At 35.8% G+C, this 15,494-nt stretch overlaps 1 protein-coding gene across 1 annotated transcript in view; it reads left to right on the top strand.

The window, feature by feature from the left end:
- SNTG2 (syntrophin, gamma 2) overlaps window positions 1–15,494 on the top strand; it is a 132,516-nt gene that overhangs the window by 56,722 nt on the left and 60,300 nt on the right. Inside the window, exon 8 of the mRNA XM_009999251.1 lies at window positions 3,943–4,034. Within this exon, the coding sequence (XP_009997553.1) occupies window positions 3,943–4,034 (92 nt within the window). The remainder of the gene's footprint in view (window positions 1–3,942; window positions 4,035–15,494) is intronic.

Genomic DNA, 15,494 nt, shown 5'->3' with positions numbered 1-15,494 from the left:
ACTCTTTCACTATTGTGAACATTAGGGTGTAGGAATGTGGAATTTGGCATGAGTTTAGACATGAAACTGGCACTTAAGATTGAGACAAGGACTGCTTGTTTCTGTATTTGGAGGAAGCCCTTAACCCAGGATGGTATGCCAGAATTGATCACTGTCTCTTTCACAGCTGCCTGGGACTCTTGGCCTTTACTAGACAATTATGCAACTATCCATAATAGAAAATTAAATTATGATAGCAAATATTCTCTGCCATAGGAATTTAATCAGCATTTTTAATAAAATACTGTGGAATATAATTTTGCACAATGCAAATCTTTCTCAAAAAAAAGCTGTCATCAGGCCTTTATCAGAATATGGCATGGGCCAGTAGTGTTGATAACTGGCTGCTTCATTGGGTTGTCTGGCTCCATAGCTAGGATAATTCCTCATCGCCATGGCCTCTAGTTTGCTCTATTGTTACTGTCAGCTAGAGAGAGGATAGATCTGTGTTTCTTGAAACCAAAGGAAGTAATTTCATTTTCTGGACCTGGGTCATGAAGTTATTAGTGGCTAGAAGGGTTATTTGTTAGCCTGCTACAGAATATTACGGTATCAGCCCTGGGATGACATCATTAAAGATTCTCTGGAGCTAAGTCTATTACCCCTCCCAGAGTTGAACAGGGCTTGTAGGACCCTTTTGGATAAGATTCACTGCTGCTAAGAAGACTCTTCTGAATGTTTTATGGTAAAAAACCTCTCTTCAGAATTTCCTTTTTTGATAGCTATACCTAATTATCAGAATATTCAGAAGTTGCAAAGCTTGTGTTGTAATTAAAAATTACTAGGAGGTTTTCATTTTAATTTTGTAGTTGTAATGGAATGGGCTTTTTGTCTATTGGATGTTGCCTGTGACATTATTAGCAAGTTAGATACATGAGAATTTATTTATATACAAGAAGTCTCTAGTATCATTCAGCAATGATGATCATAAACCAAATTGTTATAAAGTCTCACTGACATTTTCTGTACATTTGTCTGCTGTCCTGCATTTTGGGGGTTTTGATCATTATTTAGAGATTTAGAGTAATCCATTAACTGAAATAAACAACCACCTGTTGATGGGATTCTAATTTGACCAGAGCTTTAATAGAGACCTTTCTAGAAATCTTAAGGCTTTTAAAGTTAAAAATAAAATCCAGGCTTTATTAAAATCAGGAGTAGAACCTAAATTTTTAAGTTGAAAAATCTCAGTGATTCTGTGAAAAAGAATATTAAAGAATTTATTAAAAACTCCTATCTGTACCACTGCAAATGAGGTCTTGCTTTGGGTTTAGTGTCATTTAGCTTGGTGATTTCCTGACATACTACTAGATGTGCGAAATCCCCTGTTGTCTTTATAAAGTTTCTTTCCATTATGTTGGAGTTCTGCTACCCCCAGGGGCATCTCAGTGTCTTTTGTGAACTGCAGATTCCTTATTATCTTTTTCTCTTTCTGACCTCTTCTTACCTTAGAAGGTAAGGTGTTTGGTTGTTTTCCTGAGTATACTCAGCTGTCGCTCAGATACAGATCAGGCAAAGATCTCCTTGACCACCAGTTTATTCCCAACCCAGAGTTCTCCAAAGAGCAAACATTCCACAGGTGAGAATGAGCAATTTAGACAGATGAAGCCTGTAAAAGTGTAAGTTATCATTTCTCATAGGCTGGGTGTCTAACTATGACTTGGGTGGGATAGGAGGAGAGCTAGGCAGTAATGATTGCTGGAAGCCTCACAACATACCAAATACCAATTTTTCCTGGCATTGGTACCCATCAGGATACTGTATGGTACTCATGGAGGGGGGAGTTACCCATAGCAGATGTTTTATTTTATATAAACACTTGGTTTTGATAATCTTTCTTAAATTAATGTTCAAGCGTTTGATACCTGGTATCTAATATTGATTTGGAGTCTCATTTACTTGTGCTAGACTAGTGGATAGTATAAGATTTACTTTGTGTTAGTATTTTTTGCATCATGTATATCATGTGTGCACACACTGTTTTCTTCTGAGAACAGGGAGGAGAGACTACCTGATTGCTCTGGGGCTGTCACGTGGGAAGGCAAGCAGAGTTCCTTGGAGAGACCAGAGCACTGCATCTTCCTTCCATGAAAGCAGTTGAACATATACAGGGGGAGCTTCTAAAATGCTGAATGAAACCATGAAGGAGAGTAGTCCTTTAGTGAGTGACGCAGTTTAGGCAAGAAGCAGGCAAAAAACTTGAGAACTTTTTTGCAATCAAGTGTTGGAGGAGGAAAAGCCTGTGAGAGACTGTAAAGTTTATTGTGACTCAGAAAAACAAAGAAAGCTGCTGAACTGAAAAGTAAGTCTGCAGGGACACTGTGGGAGGAGAGAAAGTTGCTGCTTTGCTTTTAATCTTACTTTTCCCATGCAGTGGATGTCAGTTTACTTTAAAACAAAAAAACAAAAAAACAAAAACAAAAAAAACCAAAACAAAAACAAAAAAAAAACCAAAAAAAACCCCACATATAATACATCATTTTGCATCAGGGTGAAACCTGGATATAGATATTTGAAAATACTGAAATCCCTGTCTTTTGATAAGTTCAAATTCCTGGAGAGATGAAATAATTACACTTTAAGAATCTGTGTGACTCATGGACCTGTTGTAGTTGTCTGCTGCCAGAGACGCTGCCTAACAGGCAGACTCCTCAATGTTGAATTTAATGTCACCTTCTTAATTTCATTATTTTTATTTCTAAAAAGAAAAGTAGAAATTATCTTCTGTTCCATCAAGTCACTGTGGTCATCTGTGAGTCTGGAAATAGTTCTCTGTGGTCTACTGTGCACAAGCAGTAGCTACAAAATGTCATAGCTAGCTACGAAAGTCAGTGCTTAGTTTAGACTCATCCAAACAAAACATAATGGTTCCTTCTGCTGACATTATCTAACACTGCACAGAAAGAACTCCCAATGAAAACAGTGTTGAAACTTCAGGATTCAGAGTATAGTTCTGAGACCTCAGCACTGAATTGACAGAATTGTCATGGAGAAAATGAGCTTCTGTTGAACTGAGTTCCATTTTGCTAAATCTTCCAGCTATGCAAAATACATACAAAAATGATAAGTAAGAACAACTTTTTGACTTCTGTGATGTTAGACTTGAGAGACATTAGTATGAAATGGTTTGCAGGCAATATCAAGTGACTTCTTCAGGTAGAAGTGACTTTTCAGTGGTGATTCATATAACACTGTGAAACTGATTTTACGTGCTCTAGACCAAGTGCTGTCTGACAGTAATTGCATATTATTGGTGCTATAGGTTAACATTTTACATTTAAGTGAAAATTACACAGTGATGTGACTTTGTGCCTTTTCCATTATCGTATGTTACAAAAGCCTGAAGATTTCCTGGAGTCACTTTTAAGTACTAAAGCAGGATCATGATGCATAACTGATAAAGGAAAAAGTATCTTGAAGAATATAACTGTATAATCTTAAAATATTAACATAGTATCAACATTTCATGTTGACTGGTTGCTTTGCATTTCTCAGTTTGAGAAGGTGCATTTTTTCTTGAAAGTAATTGGCATTTTAAAAATATATATAAATCCATTAATAAAGTGTATGTAGGTCTACAGTTGCCTGAGAGTTTCTTACTAGCTTTGATTGTGAATACCATCCAAGGTGAGACTGTCAAGTCTCAAAAGGAAATTTATTTATTTAATCAAAGGGATTTATGTAACTGAATTTCTTACTTAGTTTTGAATATGTCATTCTCAGTGAAAAAAGGCTTAATCCTGCAAACAGCTAAGCATACAAGGAGTTCCCATGAGCACAGCTTCTATAAAATGATAGCTAGGTACCTATTTTCTTTCTAGACATAAAGTATAATGTATGGACATTTTACTGACTGTCCTTATAAAATTCATAAGGAATTATTTTTCTTTATTTGATTTTCAGGTTCCCCTGGACCATCCAGTGATCACAGCAGTGGAGCTTCATCACCTCTCTTTGACAGTGGCTTACATTTAAATGGAACCTCAACTAACACTGTAAGCAAATTAATAAATATTAAATATTTGTCATACTTTGTATTGTGCTGTTGAATTTAGTCCAGCTAGAGATGCTGAAATGTACATGGAATTCAGAAAATAATGTAAAAATGAATTATTGAAGCAAATTTTATTATAGAAAAGAAAGGATGAAAAAGAAAGAAAGAAAATGGGAAAACAAACAGGGGGAGGGGAAATCTTCTGCTTTAGTCCAGAGGATATTCAGGTTTTTTTTTCTGCAGTGAACAGCTATGATTTAATTAGTTGCAGCATTGTGAGGAGAAAAAAAATACTCTTTCTCCAGGATAAATACTATTCATCCAAGTCAAAGAAAATAGGATGTTTTCATAGGCAACATTGTTGGTCTATTAAAAATTAAGATTGAAAATGTAAATACCAACTATACAAGGACATGGACCTTCATGCTTAAAACTTGTTTAGCTCCTAAAAAATCACAGCTGTAGTCTTTCAGCTGGATATTAAATTTTACAGAAGGAATGCCCAGTGAATGGAGTGAAAGCTGCTTCTTTCCTTGGTTTTCTCTTTTCTTTCCTACTTTGCCAGAAATGTCAATGTCTGGCGCTTGTTGGATTTCTCCCAAGCTGGTACTTTTTTGAGCACTGTATCTCTTAAGGTTTGTTTTCATCTGATAAATACATATATCAAAATATAAATGCTCTATATGCATATGAGAAATAAATACATCTAAATATGCTTTTCTGCTCTGATATCTGTATCTTAGTGCTTGGGATTCAAACCGATGATAGATAAGAAGTTTTAATATTTATTTTTTTTAATGATCCAGATAATTATTACCTTTATTTACCTTGTACTGTTGTCTTGCTTAAGAATCACAATCTGTCCTCAAGGTTCAGCATTCTGAAATGCCTGTCTGCCAGGTGTTCTGCAACAAAGTCCTTTTTGCAAAGATCTTATGTTACAGGAGGAGTGCTATGGTCAGGTGATTGCATGAGCATATTTTAGTAAATTCATGCATATTAAGTGCTTGAGTGAGTGTGCCATAACTTTCAATAATCGTTATGATTGTACTGTGGGAATTACATGCTTAGAATTCTATGCATTATGAAAATAAATAAGTGACTGGAGTTTTGTAGACTTGTAACAGAGTAATTTATAGTTGCCAAGGTAGCACACAAAAGACTGTGCTTGAAATATAATTTGAAAAAGAGAAAGTATAAAAAGGGGAACACTAAGGTACTATGTTGTTTTTATACAGCACTTAGTTTTTCTGAAGCTTGATATAGTCACGTGAGGAGCCGAGTATGCACCAGACAGTATGACATATAAGTCAAATGAAGCAAAACAATCTACCTTGTATCTAGTCTAATAAAATAGTCATGATCTCCCATCATAGGAAACAAAATGAAAAATGGTCAAATTATTATTGTGAAATGCAAAAGCAAGTTTCCAAGTATTCCGAGCAGGCTTTTGATGTATGTGGTCAAACTTTTATCAAACTAAGCTGTGAATGCAACTGAACTGTGATCAGACCTTCAGAAGTGGTTATAAGTGCTTCTCAACTACCCTCTAGTGAGTGCTGCTTCTTTTCTTATTAAGTATTTTAATTTTTATGCTAAAGGAAGGGCAAACATGAAATTTCCTGTAATGGTATTGCCCTGTAAGGGTAAGGATTTTTAAAACCCTTTTTAACATCACTGTAGTAGGGGAGATCTGACTCACTTTGAGTATTACATCTTGTAAGATTGTGTCGCAGTTGTATGAACCTTCCTCACCACAGTCTAACATGCCATGTTAGACAATGCACGCATATTTATGCATAGAAGCACAGCTCCAAAAAGCACACAATGTAAAGGAAAAGATAGGAATGAGAGGTAAGGAATCGGCCAGTTTTACCAAGATTTGCTGTCATTCAGCACATCTGTTCTGAAAAACAATAATACAGAGGCACTTTATCTAATGCTGTGTTCAGGCTGTAAGATTGACATGACACAATAGAACCTGTTGTGGTGTTACTACTTTGTATCCTATAGACAGTAGTTTAGCCATGTTAACATCAAGCTGTTTCTGCCTAATACGATTATACCATTTTCAGTTCTGATGCTAGCTTGCCTGTGTTAGCTATATCTTTATCACCTCTTCTGTAAAGCATCTGTTATATGTGATGTGATACCATCTTCAGGATTGATATACATCCTCCCTATGATATCAGAGCAGTTGGCAGTATAGCACTTTAACAGGGTTCTCTGGAACACAGAGAAATGAGCTGAAATGCTCTCTTCACACCTAATTATTTTGTGCTTGGGCACTGTGACAAATACTTGGTATCTGGTAGTGGCAGAAACATTAATCTGTATCTGGTTTACTAAACACAATGCGGAGTTTCAGAGGGGACTGTAAAATATTTAGAGGAGAAAGTCTCTAGGCTAGTGATTACAGGTTGCTTACCTGAAGGATTCTAACTACAAAACAGTGAAGAAAATCCTATAGATCTATTCTTTTAGATCTCCAAATATGTTAGATGTTCCAGCCAAATGTTACCCCCAGAAATTGGGGGTAAGAAAAAAAAAGAGACTGGAAATAAAGCAAATTCCTGTTTAAGATACCTTTGCATAGTATGATAGTTACAATGTAAATGGAGAATGTAGTAGGTTTTCATTCATTTGAAAATCCAGCTTTTCTGATTTCTCATTGTTTATGTAATTTAGAAACTCTAATTTTTACAGTGTATCTTTAGTTTAGTTGGTTAAGTGAAACTAAACAGGAACTTATTTTTTCTAAATTGCTTTAAAGTATTTTTTCCTTGGTAGTTTTGTTTTTTTTTCATCTGTTAAATGTAGAAGTTTTGTTTTTTTAAAAAAGGCATTGCCTACTTCAACACCAAGTAAAAAAAAATAAAATAAATCTTGAAAAAGAAAAAATACAGATGTTTACCTCTTGGTGGGACCAGTAGGATGCTAAATGTTTAATGTCTATGGTAGTTCTGGTTCCAGAGTGAGAGAATTCCTATGATTAGGACCCAAGTGTGTAAAAACAAAAAAGGAAGAGGATGCAAGAAAGGGGGGTCGAGACTGTTTTGGAGACCGATTGAGAGAGTCCTTTGGGAGGCAGTTGTGAAGGGACTGTTTAGGCTGAAGAAAAGAAGGCTTAGGAGGAGATCTTTTCACTCTCTACAAATACCTGAAAGGAGGTTGTAGCAAGGTCTGGGGTCAGTACCTTTTCTCTAGCAAGAGATAAGATGAGAGGAAATGGCCTCAAGTTATGCCAGGATAGCTTTAGAATGGACATTTTCACTGAAAGGTTTATCAAACACTGTAACAGGCTGCACAGAGAGGTGGTTGAATCACCACTCCTAGAGGTGTAGATGTGGTGCTTATGGACATGGTTTAGCACTGGAATGTGCAGGGTTGGGTTAACAGTTGGACTCTATGATCTTAAAGGTCTTTTAAAACCAGAACAGTTCTGTGATTCTGTGAAAGCTATTCTGATGGATACTTTAGTGGAGTGTGTGACCTGACCATTACACTGAGATTGAACTGGTGCCCTACATCTGAAAGCTTCACTAGTTTTATTTTTTGAATGTTCCTGTAGTGTCTTCCATTTCAGTATCAACACACTATTGATCATTCTGGAGTTTTATTTTATTCTTCATTTTTATCATCCAGTAGCTCACTTTAAAAAAGAATAGTTTCAGGATTTCAGATCAATACCATTTCTGTTAGAATGGTTTCACATGTGGTACTGATAGACTGCCAACTCTTGATCTGAAAATCCATTACTTTCTCTTCCATTACAAAAGCAATATAACTTTAAATTGACTTCCAGTTCAGTGTATCATTCGGTAATATACATGCATAAAATGTAATTAATGTAATAAATACCAAAAACAAAGCTTACTTAGAGGTACAGCCCTGGTTAGTCTTGTGAAAGTAATCATCCCCATGTCTCTGGTTGGTTGCTGAAGAGGAACTTAAAAGAGATGGGCATAGCTAGCTATACTTCAATTTTAGACTGCTGCTGTGCTGAGCACTTTTATGAAATACAATAAACACACTGCAAAAAAAGTGTGCACCTTTTTCTCCAATAAAAATTGAGTGACTTGTTTCCTTTCCACCTACAGAGAAAAATAATCCAAATTTCTGTTTCTTGCTACACCTCTCAAAAATCATAGCAGTAGAAGCTGGAAGAAGCCTATTAAATAACACCTTCCCACTCTAATACCATAGAATTGTTGGGGAAATGCTTAGAAACTGCTTAGTTTAGATTTAGCTGTTCAAAAGTGCTGTGTTTTTCTGATCCTGATTAGAGTTCATTAGGACTTCGTGACATCAATAAAGTAAAAGGTATCTCTAAAAATCTTATCTTTTGATCTCCCCCATCACTGCTTATCCTTTCAGTAGACTTATTTCTTCTAATATTTAACTCCTGATTAATCAGATTGATTGTTTCTTCTGCACAGAAATTAAATGCTTGTTTAATTTCCCAGTAAAGTCAAATTTGGTTTTAGGATTATTATTTTTTTTTAAACTTAAGAGTGTCAAGAAAAGCTGGTAAAAGGAAATATGGCATTGAAAATACAAATAAAATCTTACTAGCTGCTAACTAAATTAATACTGAACAGTATTTGCTGCTTAATGACACCTAATAGTAGTTTAAAAACGATTCACTTAAAATACTGAACATTACCCTGATATTCACACGCCTGCAAAGAAGACAGCTTCATTTTTTTCAGTTGGACTGGCCTAAATGCAAGTCTGTTTCCACTGGAATAAAAGTCAAAGAGCAAGAAAGGTCAGATAAAAGGTTACGGCTTTGTTATTTATCTTTCAGAAGGAAGTGCAGCAGGTTCAGAATGAAAATAATATGCCAAGTAGAAAACAGTAACTTGTATTTGTTAGGTATCTGGTTTATTTTTTTAAAAATTATACATATTTTCCTCTTACCCAGCCCTGTCACATGAATGCATTGTTTCTCATAGCTCTTAGGAATGTGTTTATTTTAGTTTGCAGCAGCAGTAAAAAGAAAATGTCTTAGGACAGAGAGCCCACTTTATTTTCCTTTTTAAATAATTTCTGATATAAATTGGGTAAGTTTCTTTAACCTTATGTGTTTTCTTTTTTCTTTTTCAATTACACTTGTGATTGAAATATTTGCAGTCCTTTTCCTTACTTGATGGAGCAATTCATCTGACTAGTCACCAGGAAACTGCTATAGGGAGAGTGGTATTGCTCTGTAGGTTGCACCGAGTGCATTGAGTTACTTTCATTTGCACAGATAGACAAAGTAGTTTTGGAGAACAGTGGTTTTTTTTTATTAAGGAATGATGCTCTTCTGTTTAGCCCATGATATTCAGGAGAACAGAATGAGAACTGTTGAATAATTAAATTTGCGTTTGATTTTTGGAACAAAATCATCTCGCTTTTCTCTTATTACCTGTTCTCCTGCCTATGACTACAAATGTGCAAAATTAACCACTTCAGATGAGACCTCAGTTATAAAGAGAAGTTGAAGCTCTGTTGTATGAGTAAACGAATTATGACCATTTCTCACCTGTTGCCAACATGGCGATGAAAAAGCTGTCATCTTTCATGTGTCTTAGCAGGGAGTATCAGAAGCCCTTGGTTAAATGGAAATACATGCAGTAGCATTAGTGAGATTTAAGGTTAAATGAGGAATCCAAAGTGTTGGAAGAAATGAAAGCAAACTTTCTTTCTTTCTCTTTCTCTTTCTTTCTCTCTCTTTCTTTTCCTCTTTTTTTTTTTTTTTTTTGCTGATAAAATCTAACTTCTCCATATTGATTCCCCTCCCACAGCTTGTCACCACAAGATTCCACCTGAAATAGAATACGAAATAGAATAGAATAGAATTGCTTGTGTCAAACTGGTTTTCATTGCATTTCTTGTCTTATTTTCTAGACCCAAAAGTCAGCAGCAAGCATTTTTGGAACCAAAGCCTGCTGCTAACCAGGAAGCTAAGGTGAACAATAAAATCCCATATGACCTACAGCAAAGTTTTGATGAAATGAAAAATTAGCGCTGTTATTTGGTCACAACTGTTACAATCATTTTAAGTCAATTCACCTTTCCAGTTATGCAGGAGTTTCAAGTTAATTAAAATAGTTTGTTTTTTTTTTTTTTTTTTTTTTTAAACAAAACACTCTTGTTCCAGTTAGTGTTCGATTACTGTCCCAAATACTATGTCCTGCTAATGATCAGTGTGGAAACCATAGAGCGATGACCTGTTTCTACATTTGATGTTAGAATAGATAAACTCCAGCAATTCAGGTACATTGCATAAATGGTTTATAGCGAAAAAGGATAGGAAAATTGAGGACACAAAAAAAATGCACAAAGTTTCATTCAGTGTCATTCCACCAGTTCCTGCAACAAAGTTGACACTGAGTTCCTAGTTAGCTATTCAAGTGAGAGTCAAGCTTCAAATTAATCCTGAGGGATGTGCACACTGTGTGAAGTTCAAAGAGTTTCCGTAACCTTGACCTAATTTTTCTAAGCAAGGACAGCATGCTCTGTTTGGGGATACAAAAGGCTACCAAAAGCTGCCTGCAATAGCTGAAGTCCAGGTACACTTGAATGTATAGTGTAGCACAGTAATAATCTCAACATATATTTTTCTGTTCTTTTGCTTACATACTTTTTATAGTGGGTTTTTATCTCTGACTGCCATTACAATTTGAGAAGAGTCATAATTACTTCCTGCTTTTTGTGCTGAAATTTAATATAACTGCCTCCCTGTCCCATATCCCCAAGGAAAAATAAATCTAGAAAGGTGTCCCAGGCAAGGTTGTTGAGGTTATTCAGGAACCAATTACATAGTAGCCCAAGGGAAACAAATTAAAGAAAAAGGTGCAAAATTCTGTCAAATAGTCCATGCTTACTCTCTAAAAACATTTTATCCAGACTTATACCTTACTTGTTTTAAAAAAAATGATGTAATAACTCCTAGCAGCACAGCTGTAATGAAATATTCATTAATATTTCCATTGTAAATCACTTCAAGAGAAACTTATATAATTGAAATGTTTTTAATTTGTTCTTCACTGGTGGAATAGTAATCCCATGGATTTATATGCATAGCTACTGCAGAGAATAGGGCAGTGTAAGTCCCTAACACATACTGCTGCACAGACTTTCCTTGTAAACAACATATATAGATGCTCAGTGTCTGCAAAACCACCCTTTAATTAAAAAATATTAAATGTCTGCAAGAGCACTCATTAAATTTCAAAAGCATGCACGTGATGCAGCATTAGAATTAAATTAGTGTTTCTTATCTGTGATATGAAAGGAGGGATAGTATCCTTGTTTCACATGCAGTTTCATCTTCTTCCCATTTAATTAAATGTCTGTCAATTAAAATAATGTAGAATAGAGCTGTATAATTAAAAGTAGCTGCTTTCACTGAATTTTAAAGACATCAAATTACTTGTCCAAATTGTTACTTCATCTGGAAGAGCTTGTTTCCTCTATCTATTAAATAATTTGGTGATGCATACTTCACCAGATAATTACTATCTTCTTAAAGCTGTCACAGAATTGTGCACCTGCATCTAAGCATTCCATTAAGAGTAAATAAACGCAGACCCTCTCCTGAAGTGATGCTGGATCAAAGGAATGCCCAGGTATCTTGATATTGTTGATAAATCCCTTTGAATTCTGAGACAAGTCAAATGCTCTACTTGACTCTTAGATACAGTAGATGTCTCAATACTGTGTTTCTCTAGCTGAGTATTTCAAGAGTTTCACTCATGTCTCTGCTCCAAGCTTAACACTTGTTAATTGCGTTGTTCCACTATTAAAGCTAATTAAAGACTCTTACTGGTAAATGGAGTTGTCTTGGTTTCTTCCCCAACCACTCTACAGCCTCTGCTTCCTGTTGCTTCCTCGAGTAAGTATTAACTAATGCTCAGCCATGCATTGGTCAGGTCAGTTCATTGATCCACTGAAAACAAATCCTACCTCTATATGTATTTATTTTTATGTATATTGCAGGTGTACATACAATATACACATGTACTTCAGTCATAGACCTGTCAAAACTATAGAGTTCATCCAGTTCACTGTGAGTTGAATGGTTGCTGGTGCTGTTGCAAGAAATTATGTAACTCTTTCTTCCTCCAGAAAATATGTCAGAGAAATCTGCCTAATTTGAAAAGCATACTGTGTTGATGGCTTTCTTTTGAGTATAAATAACATTGCTGTCATATTTTTTTTAATGGACCTTTGACAAGATGCATTCCAGTTTGCACCAAAAAGATGCAAGAATTTTAGTATTTACTACTCTAAAAGCTTTTACCAAAATCCATTAAAAATTACTGGCCAAGTTTTTCTGCTATAGCTTAAATAAAAGATGCTATGACAAGCTGTATTTTAGTGTTTCAAGCTGAAAGTTGTTTTTACTAGGAAAATATTTCAATATATAGATATAAAATATATTAATGTTGCTAGCATTTTCATATGCATATTTACAGAGGTATGTTTTATGTTCCTCTAAGAAACTCTCAGCAATGCTCACTAAAAGTGGAAATAGTAAAAATACCTCAAGAAATAAACAGTAGCATCATCATAATAATATCTTTTTGAGCCAGTTTCAACAAAGACAGTAATCTGGAATTAGTCATGCCTCTTACGTACACTGTGTTGGGTAGAAGTACTAGTTTATGGAACAGGCTGAAGGCTTTAATAATACCCCTGGAAAGAATAAATCCACTAAAGCAAAAAATGGTTGAATTCCAAATTATTTGTAAAGGTCTTGCAGGACACAAGACATAATCACAAGATTTAGGTTATGTTTTTTCTTACTGGGTATCACGCCTGATATTTATTTCCTTTCAGATTGTTTTACCTTTCAGTCTTCACAAAACAACAGCAAATTGAATTTTTAAATATAATTCATATAAATTAAAATATATTAGTTGAAAGTTAAGTTTACAAGTGTGTGTCTTGCCAGTCTTTTGAAGCCTTTAAAGATGCAATTCAGCAAATAACTGGGTTTTGGTAGAAAATCAAATTCTTATACAACACAAGTATGTCTTTTGTGAAATCATTTGCACTGTCTACATTTACAGTTAGCTTCCACAACCTCCCTGGGCAACGTATTCCAGCCTCTTTCTACCCTCATGGTGAAGAATTTCTTCCTGATGTGTAACCTAATCTTCCCTCCTTCAATTTCAAACCATTGTCCCTTGTCCTATCACTACCCTCTCTGGTGAAAAGCCCCTCCCCAGCTTTCCTGTAGGCCCCCTTCAGGTACTGGAAGGCTGCTATAAGGTCCTCCCAGAGCCTTCTCCAGGCTGAATAGCCCCAACTCCCTCAGCCTGTCCAATCATTGCTAATAATTGGTTTAGTCTTCTAAGAATAAGCTATACCAATTATTGTTGCCTTTCTGCTTGATCGTGGTATAAAAATGTTTGTGATAGATACGTTGCTGTTCCACCTATAGTCCTTCATCCACTATGAAGACTTTGAAGACTGGCCTTCCTTCAAACCAGGTAGTATTTGTAATATGAGGTGAAAACTATATTTACGAGCAAGCTTAAGCATTCTGAGTCACATGACCCTGAGTATCTCAGACTCCTAAACAGAATGAACCCAGCTTCAACCTACCTGAAACCCGTGTTTAAAGCAAGAACAATATGTCAACATAAAATACCACTGTGCCTGTTTTCAAGGCGCAGCCCTAGGAGAAATTGCAAACTAAACTTATAGGGAGGATTCAGAAGCACCAGGGGATGGGGGCTGTGGGGGTGTGTGTGTGAAAACAAACAAACAAACCAGCAAAAAAACTGAGGTAAAATAACTGAGTTTCCTGAGCTCTGCAAATCGTATCACAGAAAGATCTAAACAACTGTCCCCACCAGCTGTGATCTTTTGGCTTCCTTCCTGTGTTCCTAGTAGAATCTTAACTATAGAGTCACGTCTGATTAGGTCTCCCACTTAGTGGAGGACTTTCTGGACTCCTACTTATGGGATGACTTTTGATGGCCCCATAATGAGTTGTTATATACTTGTTTTAAAAAGCAACAAAGCATTAGTCTACATTGTCCTTCATACGTCAATGTATTGCTAACAGGGTACAGAATCAGAACCTCCTTCAAGTGAACAGTACACAGCTGTCCCAGATGGGTAGTGATTATGTGTCATTACAACCTGATTCTTGTTCAGTGTTCTGTCAAACATGAGATATTTGTGTTCAATCCATTTCTTAATGGACAGGTGTTACAAACAAATTGGCATTAATTGGCAACATTGTTGGCGGTCTCAGCGTAAAGCCAAACGTGTGAAGGGAACCAGAGGATAAAAGATGATTGCAGAGATGATATCTAAACAGCCAAATTTTTTAGTGCTTTGGAAGTATGATGTGGAGACTTCAACATGAGCAGCGACAGCTGTTTAGCAGACAGAAAACTTGAAGGTCAGCCAGCTCAGTACACTGGTTCCGACCAAAGGACCATCTAGCAAAATAGCTTGTCCTCAGTAGATGCCCTACAGAGAATAGAAAAATAGAGGAAATATGTAAAATTATTTATAGAGTATAATTCCTGCACCTCCAATGATTTCTGGCATAGGGGGCTTACTAAGCCTGAATTTGCTTTATAGAGAAATGCATTCCTTCCTTCTTCCTTCCTACTGTCTTTTACTTCCTGGTCCTTATATGAAAAGAGCAAGTGATCCACTGTTTCCTAATCTTTGTCTCTGATTTGTGTTTTGTTTTGTTTTTTTTTTACATAACTTTGACACACAGTTACCTCAGCTACTTCTTTTCCAGACTAATGAATTTTTATTTACTTAATTATTTTTTGCATAGAAAACAATTAATTCCTTTCAACAGCTGCTTTTCCCACAACACAAAAATCTTATTTTTAAGTATTAATCACTGGTTCATATCCTGTTACTGTATGGGGAAAGTTAATATTGTCTTCCTCATGTGCATTGCTATACATCTATCTACTGTATTTTCAGCAGTCCTTTTATCTCTCAGTCATTCAGTATCATAAGCTTCTGTAACTATTTGCAGTTTGGTTTTCTTTTTGTCTCTTATTACTTGTTGGGTGTAGTAAGCTTCTTCAGTCTGGTGTTCACCATCTTGTTCTGATCATTTATTAATCACCTGGACGGTGTGTCTGTAACGGTGGGAGTCCACTGGTAATGCTTCTCCACAGTGAACTTAACTGCTGAGTTTGACTTGCTGTATTTTAGTTAATTATAAAGTTGTGTGAGGATTTTGCCTTATTTTACAGCAAATTAGTTACAAACCTTTTGTGAAAGATGAAAGCTTTTTGCAAACCCAAGTACACCGAAGCAGTTAGTTTTCTCATATTAGGCAACAGTTTCAGTCAACAGAGACTTGTAAGGCATGACCTCCATTTGCTAAAGTTGTGTCCACCTGCTTCGTCCCCAGTTTGTTATTTTTATCCATCTGTTTAGAAGGGAACACATCAAAAGATCTGTCTCAAATTGCAGC

The sequence above is a fragment of the Chaetura pelagica genome, unplaced genomic scaffold, assembly GCF_000747805.2.
Source record: "Chaetura pelagica isolate M959 unplaced genomic scaffold, ChaPel_1.0 scaffold90, whole genome shotgun sequence".
Lineage (NCBI taxonomy): Eukaryota > Metazoa > Chordata > Aves > Apodiformes > Apodidae > Chaetura > Chaetura pelagica.
This window is presented reverse-complemented; position numbering and strand designations above follow the sequence as displayed.